Source organism: Dasypus novemcinctus, chromosome 3, assembly GCF_030445035.2.
Source record: "Dasypus novemcinctus isolate mDasNov1 chromosome 3, mDasNov1.1.hap2, whole genome shotgun sequence".
Classification (NCBI taxonomy): domain Eukaryota; kingdom Metazoa; phylum Chordata; class Mammalia; order Cingulata; family Dasypodidae; genus Dasypus; species Dasypus novemcinctus.
The window spans coordinates 185622522-185640904 of NC_080675.1; the positions used below are offsets into that span (position 1 = coordinate 185622522).

General features: G+C 43.0%; 1 protein-coding gene across 7 annotated transcripts in view; it reads left to right on the forward strand.

Annotated features, from left to right (window-relative positions):
• TARS3 (threonyl-tRNA synthetase 3) overlaps window positions 1-18383 on the forward strand; it is an 85761-nt gene that overhangs the window by 15044 nt on the left and 52334 nt on the right. For 5 of the 7 annotated variants that reach the window (XR_009185286.2, XR_011648513.1, XM_012519424.4 and 2 more), the window contains exons 6-10: window positions 3186-3303; window positions 11295-11359; window positions 12592-12670; window positions 14037-14183; window positions 15395-15493. Coding sequence is in view for 4 of the 7 variants with exons in the window: in XM_012519424.4 (XP_012374878.2) it covers window positions 3186-3303; window positions 11295-11359; window positions 12592-12670; window positions 14037-14183; window positions 15395-15493 (508 nt within the window). In the remaining 3 variants the exon portion in view is untranslated. The remainder of the gene's footprint in view (window positions 1-3185; window positions 3304-11294; window positions 11360-12591; window positions 12671-14036; window positions 14184-15394; window positions 15494-18383) is intronic. The other 2 variants (XR_011648514.1, XM_071214408.1) reach the window with 1 other exon arrangement.

Genomic DNA, 18383 nt, shown 5'->3' on the forward strand with positions numbered 1-18383 from the left:
TGCTCCCTCGGCCAGAGCCAGCCCCGGGGCCCTTCCACATCCGCTTGCTCACACCACCCACTCACCAGGGACTCAACCAGTCTGTCACTTACTTCCTTTTGAGTTAATTTTTTATTTTTAAAGAAGCTTTAGATTACATAAATGTTACATGAAAAACATGCGGGATTCCCATATACCCCCCCACCCACTTCTGCACTTTCCCCGTTAACAGCATCCGTCGTTAGTGTGGTCCATTCATTACACTGATGAACACATCCCGAAGCGCTGCTGCTAACAGTGGTCCACAGTTTACATTATGCTTTACACTTTGTACTGCACAATTTTATAGGCTTTTTACAAAATGTATAATGGCCTGTATCCATCATTGCAATGTCTTTGCAATGTCAGTGTCCCCAAAATGCCCCGTGTTGCACCTCTCCTTCCCTCCCTGCCACTCAGAACCTCTGGAGACCACTGTCTTTGTGTCAATGACACATTTTTCCTTTGCTAGAATAAGTCTAATTTAACCTGTAGTTGCACTCCCCCCTTGTGTTTGTTCATTCCTCAGTCTCGAGGATCTGGGATGGTGGTGCCCACTCTGTTTCTGATTGAGAGGGGGCTTAGATCCCAAGGGGCAGATGGGTGGGGCTGTCTTGCTTGCAGCTGTGGATATTCTTTTGGGATGGGTGTGTCCATCCTCCTCTTGTCAGTTGTCCTGGGTGAGTCGATGTACTGGGAAGGAGGTGCTGCAGTCTGCTGACTTCAGGGCTTGGCTGGCACAGGAGCAGACTGGGGCTCTAAGTCTCTGGGGCATGTATTAAACAGGTAGAGTTATAGGTCTAGGGGCAGAAGAGCTGTGTGTAGGGAAATGGTAAATGAGAAGGACTGTACCTTGGGGAGCACCCTGGCAGGGTGCCATCGGCTCACTCTCATCTCCTAAGTGGCCCTCCCTTCCTCTCCTCCTGCCTGAATTTAGACCCTAACCTTGTGTGGCCTAGGACGGCCCACCAGCCTCTCCTTGTCTCCCCACACTGCTGAAACCATCTTTCTCGCAGAGCACTCGTATTGAAGGTCCCACTTACGTATTTGTCCAGCATCACTATTACCTGGCATCTATTCAGGAGAAAATTTCTCTGCCTGCTCTGTGCTCGGCTCTGAGTGCCGGTGACTCAGCAGTGAACAGATCGGTGTCCCGTGGGGCCTGTCCTCATGGAGCTTTCAGCCTGGTTGGCAGGAGGTGCATGATAAGTACAACAGCCACAGCATGCTGGTGGTGGGGAGTGCTGTGCAGAAGGCGAGCCAGGCTGCGGCAGGTGTGCGCTGCAACGGGCAGGTGGTTGGGAGGGGTGCGGGCCTCCGAAGCCTGAGCGGGAAGGGGGAGGCAGGCCGTGCGGGTGTCGGGGCGTGTTTGTGCCCACAGTGGACTGCCACAGCCTCTCTCCCAGCCAGGGGCATGGGCAGGAGGGCGTGGGCAAGAAGCAGCCAGTACAGCTCTTTTTAAGCTCCTAGCCGTGCTGACATGTACACAGCTCAGAACTTCCTGTTTCAACCACATTCAAGTATCTGCCTCCATGAACTGGCTTAGTCTAGGTATTTCACATAAGCACAGTCAGGTGCCAGCTGCCTGTTGTGTCTGGCTGATTTCACTCAACACGGTATCTTCAAGGGTCATCAAGTTGCATGTATCAGAACGTCGTTCTTTTTTCACAGCTGAATAACACTCCATGTGTAGACCACACTTTATCTGTTCACCTGTTGATGGACACTTGGGTTGCTTCACCTTTTGCCTGTCGTGAGTAATGCTGTTATGAAAATGGGTGTGCAAATACCTTTTCGAGTCCCTGCTTTCAGTTCTTTTGGGTATACCTGGCAGTGGGGTTGCCGGGTCGTATGGTACGCCTATACTTAGCTTTCTGAGGAATTGCTAAACTGATTTCCACAGTGGCTGTCCCATTTGCAATGCCACCTACAGGGCTTGAGGATTCCTGTTTTTCTGGATCCTTGCCAATACGTTATTTTCTGTTTTTTAAATAGTAGTGGGATCTCAGGTGGTTTTGATTTGCATTTCCCTGATCAATAGTGATATTGGGCATCTTTTAATGTGTTTATTGGCCATTTGTGTATCTTTGGAGAAATGTCATTTCAAGTCTTTTGTCCATTTTTCAGTTGGGTTATTTGTTTTATTATTGTTGAGTTGTAGCAGTGCTCTATATATTCTGGATATTAAACCCTTACCAGATATATGTTGTATTAGTCAGGGTTCTCTAGGGAACCAGAATCAACAGGAGACATCTGTCGAAAGTGAGAGATTTTATAAGAGTCTCTCATGTGACCGCGGGGAAGCTCAAGTGCAGGTTCCACAGGCAGGCCGAAACCAGGGGCCCCTGTGAAAGGCCAGTGAAGGTCCTTGATGAGTTCCTGGGAAACGTTGGTAAAGATGAGCTGGGAAATTCTCTCTGGGTGCTGAAATCACTTACCTTTTAAGGCTTCAGCTGGTTGGATAAGCCATCACTCTTTGCTGGTTGATGCAGATGTAGTCGGCCATCAGTGCAGTAGACTCACTGGTGACTAGGGCCCACGAACATCCTTGTGTTATGATTACCCAGCGCCTGCTTGACCACACAGCTGGGCACAGTTACCTGGCCATCACATATGGTGAACAATTACTTTCTCCCATTCCGTCGGTTGTCTTTTCACTTTCTTGATAATGTCCTTTGATGTACAAACATTTTTAATTTTGGTGAAACCCATTTTATCTGTTTTTTTCTATAGCTTGTGTTTTTGGTATCAGAACTATGAATACAACTCTTTTAAACAAAAAACCTGCATGTGAGGCCTAAGGAAGACCCCGTGGAAGGAGGCCTTGGAGTAGTTTCCAGGGTAATTGTGGCTGGCAGGTGTCCTAACCATTTGCCAAAGCAGGCGGCACAGCAGAGAAGAGCTTAGCGTTTTCAAAGACCCCTTTGGAGGCATAAGACAAGTCACTTCATTTGTTAATGCCTCAGTCTCGCTTGTTGAGAAGTAGGAATATCTGCTTCGTGTGTGGAAGTCTGACTTTCTGAAATCCTGGTACAAGAAGATACCAAATTCTTCAATTTAGAAAGTGCATCAACTAGTGGCAAAGGCTGCAGGATAAAGCTGCACAAAAGGGATAGGGCATAATGCATGAAAACTCTATTTTGATTCTTACTTCCTCTTCTTTTTAGAGCAGTGTCCAGCACAGAATTATCAGCACTGGAGAGCATATGTAAAGCTATCATAAAAGAAAAGCAACCTTTTGAAAGATTAGAAGTCAGCAAGGAAACCCTCCTGGAAATGTTTAAGGTAACTTGAGAAACTCTTAGAATAAGAAAGCCTTTTTCTAGGAATATTAAAAATAATTAATTGCTGGTAATTGGCTGCTGCTTACCAAGGAAAGTAGTTGCAGACAGTTTGGCAACCTTTTTTGAGATTATCAGCCACCTGTTGTAGCATTTTTCTAGTCTTCTCTGTCCTGAAAATTTTAAGGCAGATGTAGGCAGATAAAGAGCTAGACGAATAATTTTCAAATGTGCATTTATAAATCTCATTGGTTCTGAGTGTTGTTAATATGACTACTAAATTAAATAATTTTTATAATCCCGTATTAAAACCCTGTCTTTCTCTTTTCTGTGGGTTTTTCTGTTAACTTAAAAAAATTATTTTAGCCTAGAGTACCCTATGTAAAACTTCAACTTTCTTTTTATATTGTTATGTCTATAGTACTTATATTTTTCTTATTTTATTCTTAAAGCTATATGTATCAGGGGAGTGGATGTGGCTCGGTGGTTGAGCACCTGCTTCCCATGTACAAGATCCTGGCTTCAGTTGAAACCTCAAAATGGAACAGAGAAAGCAGAGTCTTTTGTCCTAAGCATAGTCTTATTTGTTTTGTGGTTTGAATTAAAAAATAGATTTGGTCATCTATACAAGTTGCAATTATTCTTAAGAAATTAACCCGGAAAAACCTTTGTGAAGGAAAATTATTTGATTTTTTTGGTGATGTTTTATTGTTATAAATGTAGAACTTGTTCACATACATAAGTATATGGGAATTAAAGAGATTTCTTATATAATAATGTCCCTTATCCTTTTGAACCTCTTCCTATTAATATGGCAATGACCACAGTGTTGCCTACTTAAAACAAGTATTATTGATGACAAGATCTTATTTCTTCCTTCAGCTTTCTTGAAAGCAAAGAATCAGAACCCTCCTGGCCTGTGGAGGTGCTGGTTTCTGGCCATCGAAGTCATTCATTTCGTCAGTTTCCTAATTGTCCCTTCATTCGATTCATTTGATATTTCTTTTATATCTTTAGCCAATACACCTAGTAAGATTTGAGGTGGAAAATTACTTGATTTTAACATATGGGTATGAGAAAGTTAAATTTTACAAATCTGATTTTTTCCCTCTTCAACAACTTCCTCCTTTACGTAGTTATTTAATATACAGGTGCCTAGTACCATTATAACAGTGTTGGAAGCAGAATGGAAAGGTGAAGTCTCTGCCAACATTTTTTAAACTTAACTGATAAGGTTTTAAATTTTATACAAATTAATATATAGCTGTGACCTCAGAATTTGTTTAGTTCATGTATTTAAAAGTGGGATTTTCTAGAACAGTTCTCTATACAATAGAAATATAATGTGAGTCACAAATCTGAGCCACATACTTAATTTAAAATTTTTTCATAGCCACATTTTAAAAGTAACAGAAAGGTGAAATTAATTTTAGTAATATTTATTAACATTTAACCAAATATATTGAAAGTATCAGTTCGACATGTAATCAATATAAAAACAATGAGCCTTCCAGGAAGATAGCGAACTAGAAAGACATGGGACTCTCTTTTTTCCCAGAAAAATAGCTAGAGGACAGTCTGAAACAGTCTGGAAAAAGATCTTTGAGGGTTTAGGACACCAGCAGAAGGCTGGACGTCGCCCAGAGGAGAGAGGGACAAAGGAGGGAAATCGTGAGGACAGAAGTGTGAGTTAAACTAGCGGCGGCTACTGCCAGCAGCCTGCCCCCAAAGACACTTTAGAATTCTCCAACCTCAAGCTTGCGCTATGATGAAGGGGCCTCGGGTCCACCTCCCCAGGAAAGGGGAGATGAGGGACACAGCCCAAGGCTGCCTCGGGTTGGCCCACAGACCTGGCCTGCTGTGTCCAGGGGCCTCCAGACCGGCCACACCCCTGTGGGCCTTGGAGCCAGCAAGGGCTGAAGATGGACGGCCCTCCCCGTCCATCCCAGAAGAGGCCTCTCCTGACCAGGACTGGTTGTTGAGGGTCCAGAGGGGAGTGGAAATAGTTCCTACTCAGAAAACGGGAGGGGGCTGCCAGAGAAGGCTCTGAGGACTGTCCCTGAGAAAGTTTGAATTACGGGCTCTTGGCCTCCAGACAGGATCCTCCATCACCCTGATCTAGTCTGTGTGCATCGAACACGCTCCAGCAGGACACTGAGCTGAGAGCTGCCCAAGAGTGCTGTCTGCTGGCGGACCAAGGAAGTGCATGTGAGGAAATTTAAAGTAAGAGGTTTTGCAGCCTTTACACTCTCCCTACCCAAGGCCCTAGGAAGAAGGCCTGCCACCCATTCCTGGGTCCAGAGCCAAGATTTGAGCAAGTAACAGGGACAGTCCTAAAGACCCAGACGGGTTGAACCAAGAATCAAAGAGCAGAAGTAACACATGGCCTCCCCCTACTAAAACCCTATAAAAGAGAGAGAAATTGAGCATCTGAGTAAACTCAATTTCCTAATCAGATGCCTAGACATCAGCAAAAAATTTTGAACCATACTAAGAATATGGAAGCCATGGCCCAAGAAAAGGAATATATCAGAGACCCAGAAGTGCGCAGGATTTGAGACAATTAATTAAAGAGATGTACACAAATTTCCAAAATTGAGTTAATGAAAGACAGTATGATTAAAGAGATAAATGACATGAAGAAGACATTGAACAAGCACAAAGAAGAATTTAATCCTGAATTATAAAATAACAGCTCATGGGAATGAAAGATACAGTAGGTGAGTAAAAAACACATTAGAGGCATACAACAGCAGACTTAAAATGGTAGAGAAGAAAGAATAAGTGATACCAACTGCAGAAGAGCTGAAATTGAAGAGAGAAAAGAATGAAAAGAGTCAAGAATGGAAAAAATTGAGCAGGGCCTCAGGAAGTTGAATGACAACACAAAATGCAACAACATACATGTCATGGGAGTTCCAGAAGGAAAAGAGAAGGGAAAAGGGGTAGGAGTATTTGAGGAAATAATAGCTGAACATTTCCGAGCTCTCATGAAAGAAAAGAAATGTCCCAGAAGCACAGTATACCCAAGTGAGAATAAATCTGAAAAACCTCCTCCATGACACATGCTACTCAGAAGATCAAATGTCAAAGAGAAAATTCTCAGAGCAGCAAGGGAGAAGCAAACCATCACATACAAGGGATGCCCAGTAAGTCTTAGTGCGGATTTCACATCAGAAACCTTGGAGGCAAGAAGACAGTGGTGTAATAAAATTAGGATACTGACAGAGAATAACTGCCATCTGAGAGCCCTTTATCCAGCAAAATTGTCCTTCAAATATGAAGGTAGATATAAAATATTCACAAATAAACAGAAACTAAGAGAGTTTTGTAAAAGAATCCACCTTTGTAGGAAATATTAAAGAAAGCCTTAGAGCCTGAAAGAAATAGACAGGAGAGTAAGGCTTAGAGAAGAGTTCAGAAGGAAGAATAGCAGAAAGTAAAACAGTAAAACACCAGACAAAAATAAGATATGACAGATGCAAAGAATAAACTGGTACAAGTAAATAATGCATTTACAGTAATAACATTGAATGTGAATGGATTAAGCTCCCAATCAAAAGCTATAGGCTGAGAGAATGGATTAAAAAAACATGAGCCATATGCTGCTTATAAGAGACTCAGCTTAGACTCAAGGATACAAACCAGCTAAGAGTGAAAGGCTGGAAAAAGATACTCCATGCAAATAGTAACCACAAAAGAACAGGAGTAGTGTAGCAGTTTGATACAGTTATGAATTCCAAAAATAGATATTGGATTATATTTGTAATCTGGTCTATTACTGGGCATGATTGAGTTATGATTAGGGCTTTGATTGGGCCATGTCATTAGGGCATAGATAAAAGGCATAGCAAAGGACAGAGTTGGAGCTTTTGATGTGAGGGTTTTTCGATGTTGGAGTTTGATGCTGAAGCTGCGGGAAGTAAGCTCACAGAGGAAAGAGAAGCAAGCCCTAGGAAGAGAAGAACGCTGAGCCCTGGAAGAAGCAAGCCCTGGGAAGAGAGGAGCCCTGAACCCAGAGAGAAGCAAGACCCTGGAAAGGAGGAATCCAGGAAGCCTGAACCCTCACAGACGTCGGCAGCCATCTTGCTCCAACATGTGAAAATAGACTTTGGTGAGGGAAGTAACTTATGCCTTATGGCCTGGGATCTGTAAGCTCCTACCCGAAATAAATACTCTTTATAAAAACCAACCAATTTCTGATATTTTGCTAACTAATACAAATAGCTAAACTAATATTGGACAAAACAGACATTATATGCAAAAAAGGTTCTAAGAACTTTACATAACAGAAGGCCGTTATGTACTAATAAAAGGGACAATCCACCAGGAAGCTATAATAGTCATAAATATCTATGCACCTGACCAGGGTGTCCCAAAATACATGAGACAAACACTGGCAAAACTGAAGGGAGAAACAGACCACTCTACAATAATCGTTGGAGACTTCAACACCCCACGCACATCATTAGATAGAACAACTAGACTGAAGATCAACAAGGAAACAGAGAACTAGAACAATGTGATAAACAAGTTAGACCTACCAGACATATACAGAATGTTGCATCCAAACTCAGCAGGTTATACATTCTTCTCAAGTGCCCATGCATCTTTCTTCAGGCTAGACTGCATGTTAGGGCATGGTGCAGCTCTCATTAAATAGAAAAAGGTTGCAATTATACAAAGCATTTTCTCAGATATAATGGAATGAAACTGGTAGTCAATAATAGGAAATAGGTAAATTTGCAAGTGCGTGATGCCTAAACAACATACTTCTAAGTAATCATGGGTCAAAGAAGAAATTGCAAGTGAAATCAATAAATATATTGAGACAAACGAAATGAAAACACAATTTATCAAAATTTATGGGATACAGCAAAGGCAGTCTTGAGAGGGAAACTTACAGCCTTAAATGCCTATATTAAAGAAGAAGAAAGAGCTAAACTCAAAGAAACTGAACAACTAGATAAACTAGAAGAACAGCAAACCAATCCTAAAGCAAGCAGAAGGAAAGAAATAAAGATTAGAGCAGAAATAAATGAAATTGTGAACAACAGAAAACAATAGAATAAAACAACAAAACCAAAAAGTGGGTCTTTGAGAAGATCAGTAAAATTGACAAATCCTTAGCTAGAGTAACAAAGAAAAGAGAGATAATGCAGATAAATACTATCAGAAATGAAAGGGAGGAAGTTAATAACTGACCTTACAGAAAAAAAAAGCATCATTATGAAAAACTATGTGCCAACAAACTAGATAACATAGATTTAATGGACAAATTCCTAGAAATACACAGACAACCTGCACTGACACTACAAGAAATGCAAGAACATAAAACAGTCACATTTTAAAGAGATCGAATCCATCATCAAATATCTCCCAACATAGAAAATTCCAGGACCAGATGGCTTCGCAGGTGAATTCTACCAAGCATTTTGAGAAGAATTAACACCAATCCTGTTCAAACTCTTCCAAAAAATTGGAGAGAGAGGAAAATTACCCAACACAAATTATGAAGCCAACGTCATCCTAACACCAAATGCCAGATAGACACAACAAGAAAAGAGAATTACAGACTATCCTCTCTAATGAACATAGATGCAAAAATTCTCAAAAAATACCTGCAAATTGAATCCAGCAACATATCAAAAGACTTTTCACACCAAGTGGGATTTATTCCAGGTTTACAAGGCTGGTTCAACATAAGAAAATCAATTACCGTAGTACACAGTAGCAAATTGAAGGAATAAAACCACATGATCATTTCAATTGATGCAGAAAAGGCATTTGACAAAATCTAGCATTCTTTCTTGATAAAAACACTTCAGAATAGAAGGACAATTCCTCATATGATAAAAGACATATGTGAAAAACCCACAGCCAACATCATACTCAATGGGGAAAGGTTGAAAGCTTTCCCTCTAAGATTGGGAAAAAGACAGATATGCCCACTGTCACCATTGTTATTCATCATTGTACTAGAAGTTCTAGCTAGAGCAATTAGACAAGAAAAAAAACTAAAGACATCTAAATTGGAAAAAAAAACCTTTCACTATTTGTGATGACATGAGCCTATATTTAGAAGATTCTGAAATGTCTACCACAAAGCTACTTGAGCTAATAAATGGGCTCAGCAAAATGGCAGGATACAAGATCATTATGCAAAAATAAGTAATGTTTTTGTAGTATTGAACAATCTGAGGAAGAAATGAGGAAAAAAATTCCATTTACAATAGCAACAAAAAGACTCAAATACCTAGGAATCAAACGTAACCAAAAACGTACAGGACTTACAGGCAGAAAACTACAAAACAATGCTAAAAAAATCAAGGAAAACCTAAACAAATGGAAAGACATCCTGTTTCATGGATTGGAAGACTAAATGTTGTGATGTCAATCCTACTCAAACTGCTTTATAGATTTAATGCAATTCCAATCAAAATTCTAACACCCTACTTTACATAAACAGAAAAAGTAATTACCATATTCATTTGGAAGGGAAAGTTTTCCTGAATATCCAAAAGCATTCCAGAAAAGAACAACAACCTGGGAGGACTTTCACTGTGTGACCTTGAACCATATTATAGAGCTACAGTGCTCAAAACAGCATGGTACTGGCATAAAGATAGACACTTTGATCAGTGGAATATAACTGAGAACCCAGAAATAAACCCTTACCTCTACAGCCAGCAGGTTTTTGACATACCTATCAAATCCGTGTTAACAGGACAAAACAGTCTCGTCAACAAATGGTACTGGGAAAATTGGGTATCCATAGCCAAAAGAATGAAGGAGGACCCCTATCTCATTCCCTATATAAGAATCAACTCAGAATGGATTCAAGACCTGAATATAAAAGCTGGACCATAAAACTACTAGAAGAAAATGTGGGGAAACATTTTCAAGGTCTTAGAGTAGGTAGTGGTTTCTTGGACCTAATACTCAATGCACATACAACAAAAGAAAAAATAGATAAATGGCACCGCCTCAAAATTAAACACTTTTGCATTCACAGGACTTTGCCAAAAGGGTGAAAAGGCAGCCTGCACATGGGAAAAATATTTGGAAATCACATGTCTGATAAAGGTTTAATATCCATGATATATAAAGAGATGTTATATAACTCAACAATAAAAAGACAACACAATTAAAAAATGGGCAAAAGCCTTGAATAGACATTTGTCCAAAGAAGAAATACAAATGGTTAAAAAAACACATAAAAAAAGGTTCACCATCACTAATGTTTAGGGAAATACTGATCAAAACTACAGCGAGATATCATTTCACACCTACAAGAATGGCCACTATTAAAAAGACAGCTACAAGTGCTGGAGAGGACGTGGAGAGAGAGGAACACTTATCCACTGTTGGTGGGAATGTAGAATGGTACAGCCACTGTGGAGGACTGCTTGGCAATTCCTAAGGAAGTTGAGTATAGACTTGCCATGTGACCCTGCAGTACCACTACTGGGTATATACCCAGAAGAACTGAGAGCAGTGACATGAACAGAATCTGCACACCAATGTTTATAGTGGCATTATTCACCATCGCCAAAAGCTGGAATCAACCCGGGTGTCTGTCAGCTGATGAATGGATAAACTGTGATATATTCACATGATGGAACATTATGTAGCAGTAAGAAGAAATGAAGTCGCAAAACACGACAACACAGATGAACCTGGAGGACATGTTGAGTGAAGCAAGCCGGACACAAAAGGACAAATACTGCATAATGGCGTTATTATGAATCATATATATTGAGTAATATATTGTATGACTCCATTTTTATAAATCAGTTTATAAAGATGAAAAAGTGTGACTCTTGCAAGAGCTTAAAAAAAACCATGTAAGTCATTTTACATTTTTTGTTTTATACTAAGTCTCTGAAATCTAGACCGTGAGCACTAGAATGCCGTCAACACCCATTCAATGCTTTTTTTTTCCTCCCTTAAAACATTTTATGCAATAATTTATAAATACATTTTCCTTTGTAGTACAGTAGATTTAAGTGCCGCATCCTGAATGAGAAGGTGAATGCTCCGACGGCCACAGTTTACAGGTACAGCTGCATGAATTTGAAACCCTGCTTCAGTGGCTAAGTTCCAAGGCTTAGTAGCTGCAGAGCTGGGCGGGCAGGTGGTCCGTTTGCAGATTTCCATGGTCAATATCCTACTTAATCAGGGGTTGCAAAATGTTGTCAGCAGAGGGAAATTGTTATTTTTCAATTGTATTTGTCCGGGTGGTACTGAAACCCACATTTTATTTTCTGAGTGTTAGTTGTTACAGCCTCTTTCTCCATCTGAAGGCGACTGTCCACCCAGTGCCTCACATTTTTCAGGGCTGACGGGGACAAGACTTTCTTTTTCCTCCTGCCACGTTCTTGTTAACGTGGTAATGGAAGCCATATGGGTCATCTCCTCACGTGGCAATTCCCCGCTTCATCCTACCCTCCCCCTCACCCAGAATCCAGATGTGTCAACCGTGCTCAGGTTAAGACAAAAATAACCTTGGAAGCAAAGACACAGCGATGTGGTAGGATGAGATCACAGTCGTGTCAGCTCCGCTTCACCTCCTTCTCCTAGTCTGACGTCTTTAAGCTGCCGCGCGTACTTGCTGTTCCCCACTTCTCTGTGTTCTGGGTTTCGGGTGCTGCTGTGACCGCACAGTTCCTCCTCTGATGATTACGTAAAGCTCCTCCCCCTGTTCACTTCTTTCCACAAGCAGATGCTTGTGGTTCTTTGGCTTAATTGTGCTGTAGGCAAAATCACACCCCTCTGTGCAAAGCCCGTGTATGTGTTTCCTAAATTACATGAACACACTGCCCTTAGACACTGATGTGGGATACTGTGCATATCTTGTTCTTGTCACTCTCGAATGACCTGATAAAGTTTTATTGTCTATTACCTGTAATTTAGATGAATGCTAGAATAACAGTTTTAAAGTTTAAAAATAGAAATAGAAAAGCTACACTAAGTTTTCAGTTTCTGGCTTCTCATATTTGACCTTTGGGTGTATTTCCTAGAACCTTCCTTTAGGCACCATTAAATTCTCTTGAATTCTCTCCATTTGAATGACTTATATTTAATTTTTGGAAAAAAAAAAGTGGGTTTTTGTCTATGGGATTATTTAAAGATTTGTGTTAACTGAACTGAGATCTGATGCTAGATCCTTGACCCCAAATTAAAATTTGCACCAAGAATACACATTTAAAACACATGAAAATATAGTTTATAATGAATAATCCAGAAACCTCTAACTGTGCCTGGGCATGTCTTAACTATTTCATTATAGGTGTGGTCCACTAATTGACCTTTGTAAGGGCCCACATGTAAGACACACTGGAAAAATAAAAGCCATAAACATTTTCAAGGTAAGAATTGATTTTTAAAATAATATAGCTGATTTAAGGTGAATTAGAAAATAAGGATTTTTAGTCATCTTTTTCATAGTCTGAACATTATGACATTTTAAAATATTTTAAGGAAGTGGATTTGGCTCAATGGATAGAGCCTTCGTCTACCACATGGGAGGTCCAGGGTTCAAACCCAGGGCCTCCTGACTCATGTGGTGAGCTGGCCCACGTGCAGCGCTGATGCGCGCAAGGAGTGCCATACCATGCAGGGGTGTCCCCCGTGTAGGGGAGCCCCACACGCAAGGAGTGCACCCCATAAGGAGGGCCGCCCCATACGAAAAAAGCACAGCTTGTCCAGGAATGGCTGCACACATGGAGAGCTGATGCAGCAAGATGACGTAACAAAAGAGGCACAGATTCCCAGTGCCGCTGACAAGAATACAAGCGGACACAGAACACACAGTGAATGGATACAGAGAGCAGACAATGGGTTGGGGGGGCGGGGGGGGGAAATAAAAAATAAATCTTTAAAAAAAATACTTTATTCTTATTTGATTTTTACATGGGCTTCTAAAAATAATATAATTTTTAGAATCTTGGTAATTAGAAGACATGCAGATAAATTGCACTCAACTTTAATGTGTTATAATACATTTCCTTTTCATGTGATATCGTAAGATATTGCTCTGTATACTATGGTTTTCTTGAATAGCCTTAATGTGAGCAAGAACATTTGTCTGCTTGTGGGAATAATGCACATGGAGAAAAGGAAAACCGGAAGGCGGTGTGTGGAGGACGTGTTGCTCTGGGAACCACGCCTTGCTGTGGCCAGACCTGACCCCTCCGGGCCTTGTTTGTCCTGCCCGTGACCCGAGAGGCGGGTCAGTCCTGCCTCTCGGCCTCCGCCTCTGCCCCTTGGCAGAGCAGGGCTCTCGAGGATTCCCTCTTTTCCACGCTCTCCTTTCTTTCCTAGAAGCCATAGGTTTATGTGATTTGCTCATTAATGGTATAATTTGGGCTGGGAAGGCTTAGCTAGAATCTTCAAGGTTCTTTCCAGCACTACAAAAAAATTCCTCTTTAAAAGTAAGCAGTGAAATAATTTCCTAGTGAAAATACTAGTAGAAAATGGAAGGTTATACAACAAAAGACTAATAGCATTTACCTCTGAATTGTGGGCTTATGGATGCTTTGTATTTCCTTCTATTTTCTTATTTGGTTGTCTAAAAATTATTATTTTTACTATAAGGCAAATAATTTAAAAAATATTTCAATAAATAAATAAAAGTACACAGTGTTGCTGTGGCTGTGGAAACTCATGTATATATTTAATAGCAGATTTTAACGAATCTTTGATATGCTTACTGAGATCTCGTCTGATGTGTAGAATTCCTCCACATACTGGGAGGGCAATCCGGAAATGGAAACCTTGCAGAGGGTCTATGGGATATCCTTTCCTGATGACATGATGATGAAAGCCTGGCAAGAGTCCCAAGAGGAAGCCAAGAACCGAGATCACAGGGAGCTCGGGAAGGTATGCCCGTCTCGGTTCGTCACAGCCGCCACGACAGGCACCGCGCGGTCATTCGGCTCAGACAGGAGCTGGCCATCGCACGTGCAGAATCACGCTCTTCCCGGGCCGTAGCTCATGCTGCCTCCACCTAGAACAGCCCTGGTGGCAGTCCTGACGCGTCTAGGGTTCCCTGCTTTGTGAGGACACCGGTCCTGTGGCTTGAGGCCCACCCTGGTTCAGTTTGGCTAATCTAAACAGGATCTTCCTACTCGTGCGTGAGTCTGACATCTTCAGAAACCCTGTTGACAAATGGGCCACACACTAAGGAATGTGGGTTAAGACTTGGCATGTCTTTACGGGAACACAGTCAGTCCCCAGCAGTCCCAAGTCTTGAGCACTGTGGAGATGGAAACATTGGTTTGTTGGCTTATGTGACATCTCATAAAATGAAATTGCTTTAAAAATTATCTTTCGGGGATGAGATGTAGCTCAAGTGGTTGAGCACCTGCTTCCCATGTACGAAGTCCTGGGTTCAGTCTCCAGTACCTCCTAAAAAAATCTTTATTCTTGCCTCCTACTTTCTAGTTTGCTTATAGTTATAGACTGCTGTTGGATTCTTTCATACTAATACCCCTAGAATGTCTTCTAAAACTCTTTCCTTCTTTTATCTTTTGTTAGATTTAAAAATTGTACCCTTCTGTTATTTTTATCGTAACATCAAAATAAAGTATCTTTTTACACTGCACACTTGATAGCATACCTTGTATTTGGGAGGCAGAGCAATTGGATAGAAAGAAAGAGAGCAAGCCTGGGAAGGGGGGCTCTCGCCTCAGCCCAGCCACGTGCTGTGTCTGTGCTGGGTGGCCTGGTGGGCTGCCCCGAGCCCCGAGGTGCAGCTGTGCTGATGGCCCCTGTCTCTGAAGCCCCCACCTGGAGGGGCTTGGCTGGACTAAGATCATGCTTCGAGTGTGCCAAGTAAGAAAGAGCAGAAATAACAGAAGGTGAGGTAGAAGCTGCGTTCAGAGCTCAGTAACCATAAAAATGCAGTGTAATTGTACATGTCATATTGCACCTAGTTTAGGTAGAAGTGTTGAGGGGCTATGGACTATAAATTACTAAGTGATAGAAATGATAACTGGGTATGGTGTTTTATTCCTAGCATATTATGTATGTGCAGTAAACATTAAGCAACAACAGATGAAATTTGAAATGCAATTATTGTTTTAATCTAGGAACAGGAACTTTTCTTTTTTCATGATCTGAGTCCTGGAAGCTGTTTTTTTCTTCCAAGAGGAGCCTTCATTTATAATACACTTATGGATTTTATTCGAGTAAGTGAATTTTTAAAATATTTTATTCTTATTCAACTTCATTTCATATTTATTTTTTTTCACAATAAAATGGCCCCAGCATTTTCATTAATTTTATTTTAGTAATAATAGAATTTTGTACCTAAAAGAGAAATACTAGATTGTGCCTTCTTATAAAACATTGAGATACTTTCTATTTTCCCTTAATAAAATGAATTTTTGGATTTTTTAAAATGTACCAGCTGTACATAGAAGTTTCTAGAGCCTGTACTATACAAAGATAAACAGTAGAACAAATGTGGAGCTCCTTGTGAAAGAGAAGAAAGGAGAAAGTATCTTAAAATTATTTCTTTCAGAAGAGAAAGGTTTTTTCCCCAGAGTAATCCAAGTTCTTTGATTAGAAAGTCAACAGTGTGTAGCGTTTATACAGGTAGGACTGTAAATCTGCTCAGAGCGACCTGTGTGGACTCCTCTTGACATTTCTTTTACGTCCTTGTCTGTCCTGGAATTAATAATGACCTACGTTTTCTGTCGAGTCTGCTTCCTGTGTGCGCTTCACCCACCCGCCCTGGGACGACGGCGTCGCGTTCTGGGACCAGGTGGCCTGTCAGGGCTTGCTGCCCGGGTCCTGCTGCCCACTGACCTGCCGCCGAGGTCGCTGTCCACTCTTGCCTTGGCCCCTGTCCTTCCTCGCCTGGCCTGGCCGTGCCGAAGCCCCTCCCGCTGGTCTGTGTCCTGCTCTTCTTGGCTCTCCTCTGTCCGAGCACTTCCTCAGGACCCTGAGGGCTCAGGGCACGTGCTGGACGCCCCCCTGCTTCGCCGCTGCGCTGCCCTGTGCCCCTGGAGGCCGCGCGCCTCCCGGCAGCGTTGGCCAGCGTGGGCCGGGGAAGGAGATGAGGCGGCGGAGGCCGCGCCCCGCAGATTCCCTGGGGATGACCGGGGACATCCTGGGGCCCTGCTGGGATGTGCAGTTCTTGCTGGGAAATAGCACAGCGCCTGGCGCCTGGAACTGACAGGGTAGCGGGGAGAGGAGAAGCAGCGGCTTCCTCGGTGGCCTTAAAGGGGCCTCTTATCTCTTATGCAGGGCCCACGCGGCTGGTGAGCAGGCCCAAGGCCTGATTGTACGGGCCGCGGAATTACAATGCCATTTAAATATACACTCGCAGAGGTCTCTCGGGCTAAGGTGAGGGCACGGGCTGGCAGGCATGAGGCTTGAGGCTTGGAGTGGTAGGCAGAAAAGGCCAGGAATTTTGAGCTCCAAGATACCCTTGTCTGAAAGAATTGGCCTTTACGTGCTCAAAGGGGACTTCACCTGGGTTTTTTTTCCCCGTTACATGGTCTTGCCTCCTTCCACTTCTTATTGTATACCAGACATCATAAAACAACGGCTGCGGCGCTAGGTGATGTTCCCCCCCCAGCGCTCTTGCCCTCTGCCCGGGTTAGCAGTGGACCACTTCGGTTCCATCAGGTGCAGCTGGGCTGGGGCTGGACTCCCGAGCACGGCCCTCTGGGGCTTCTCGTCGAGAGTCTGGCGGGTCTTTGCCTCTTCAGCCCTGAAAGCCTGGGGGAGAGCTTGAGGTGTTCCGCTAACCGATTTCTGAGTGACGCACCATCCCACATACCAGCTGACTGCCACATGGACTCAGGGTCCAGGCATGAGTCATCTGGATCGCGCCTAGGTTCCAGCGCCTCCAGTGGGTGCAGGTCAAGTGCACGTCTCCCATCCCCTGACCTGGGGCTGTGCCCCCTCCTTCCCCCCACTGCACACTGTGGGATGCGGTGGATGCTCCCATTCAAGAATTGGGGTTGGAGGGAGCTGGAGGCACACAGTAGTCACAGATCCGTGGAAAGTCTGATGCACACTAGTTCCTTGCTGCAGAGTCAAAAATGCACGGTGATGAGGACCCGGTGTAGCTTCCTCGGTCCGGGTGCTGCCTGAGCCTCTCCTTTCCCTGAGAGGTGGCCCGGGTGTGCTGCTGGCAGCCTCCTGGTGTTGCAGTGGGTTTCCTCCTGAAGAAGGCTGGGGCCAGGAGGCCTGACTTTGTGCCATCTCTGTCCCTTTAGTCTAAACTAACACAATTCCTTGAAAAACTTTGTGGACTGTTTATGTACGCTTGTAAATCAACACTACGAGATACAAGCTAGACCTGTGGCTCTTTCTGAGTCAGACCCTCTGTAGCGCTACCGGTGAGGCTGCTGTGTGACCATGCACCTCAGATTCTTTCTTTTTTTTTTAAAGATTTTTTCCTTCTCTCCCCTTCTCCCCCTCCCCCCCCCCCCCCACACTTGTCTGCTCTCTGTGTCCATTTGCTGTGTGTTCTTCTGTGACCGCTTCTATCCTTATCAATGGCACCGGGAATCTGTTTCTTTTTGTTGCATCATCATGCTGTGTCAGCTCTCCAAATGTGTGGCACCATTCCTGGGCAGGCTGCACTTCCTTTTGTGCTGGGCAGGTCTCCTTATGGGGTGCACTCCTTGCGCGTGGGGCTCCCCTACGCGGGGGACACCCCTGCATGGCAGGGCACTCCTTGCGCCATCAGCACTGCGCGTGGGCCAGCTCCACACGGGTCAAGGAGGCCCGGGGTTTGAACCACGGCCTTCCCATGTGGTAGGCAGACGCCCTATCCATTGGGCCAAGTCCGTTTCCCACCTAAGATTCTTAAAAGTCTTAGTTTTAGTGGTGAGGGCTTAGGAAGTACAGCCTTAAAACTCTTGTAAGCTCCAGTAAGTACTACTTAAATCACCCTGTGGTCCTGACAGGGAAGGGTCTGAGGGCCACACGCTTAGGCTCTTTACCATGAGGCCTTAATGGTGGTACCTCGGTCTTGTCTTTGTCTTGTTTTGTTTTTGAACCCAGCAAGTTCTGGTATTTTTTATATTTCCTCTTTTTTTTTTTTTTTTTTTTTAGATT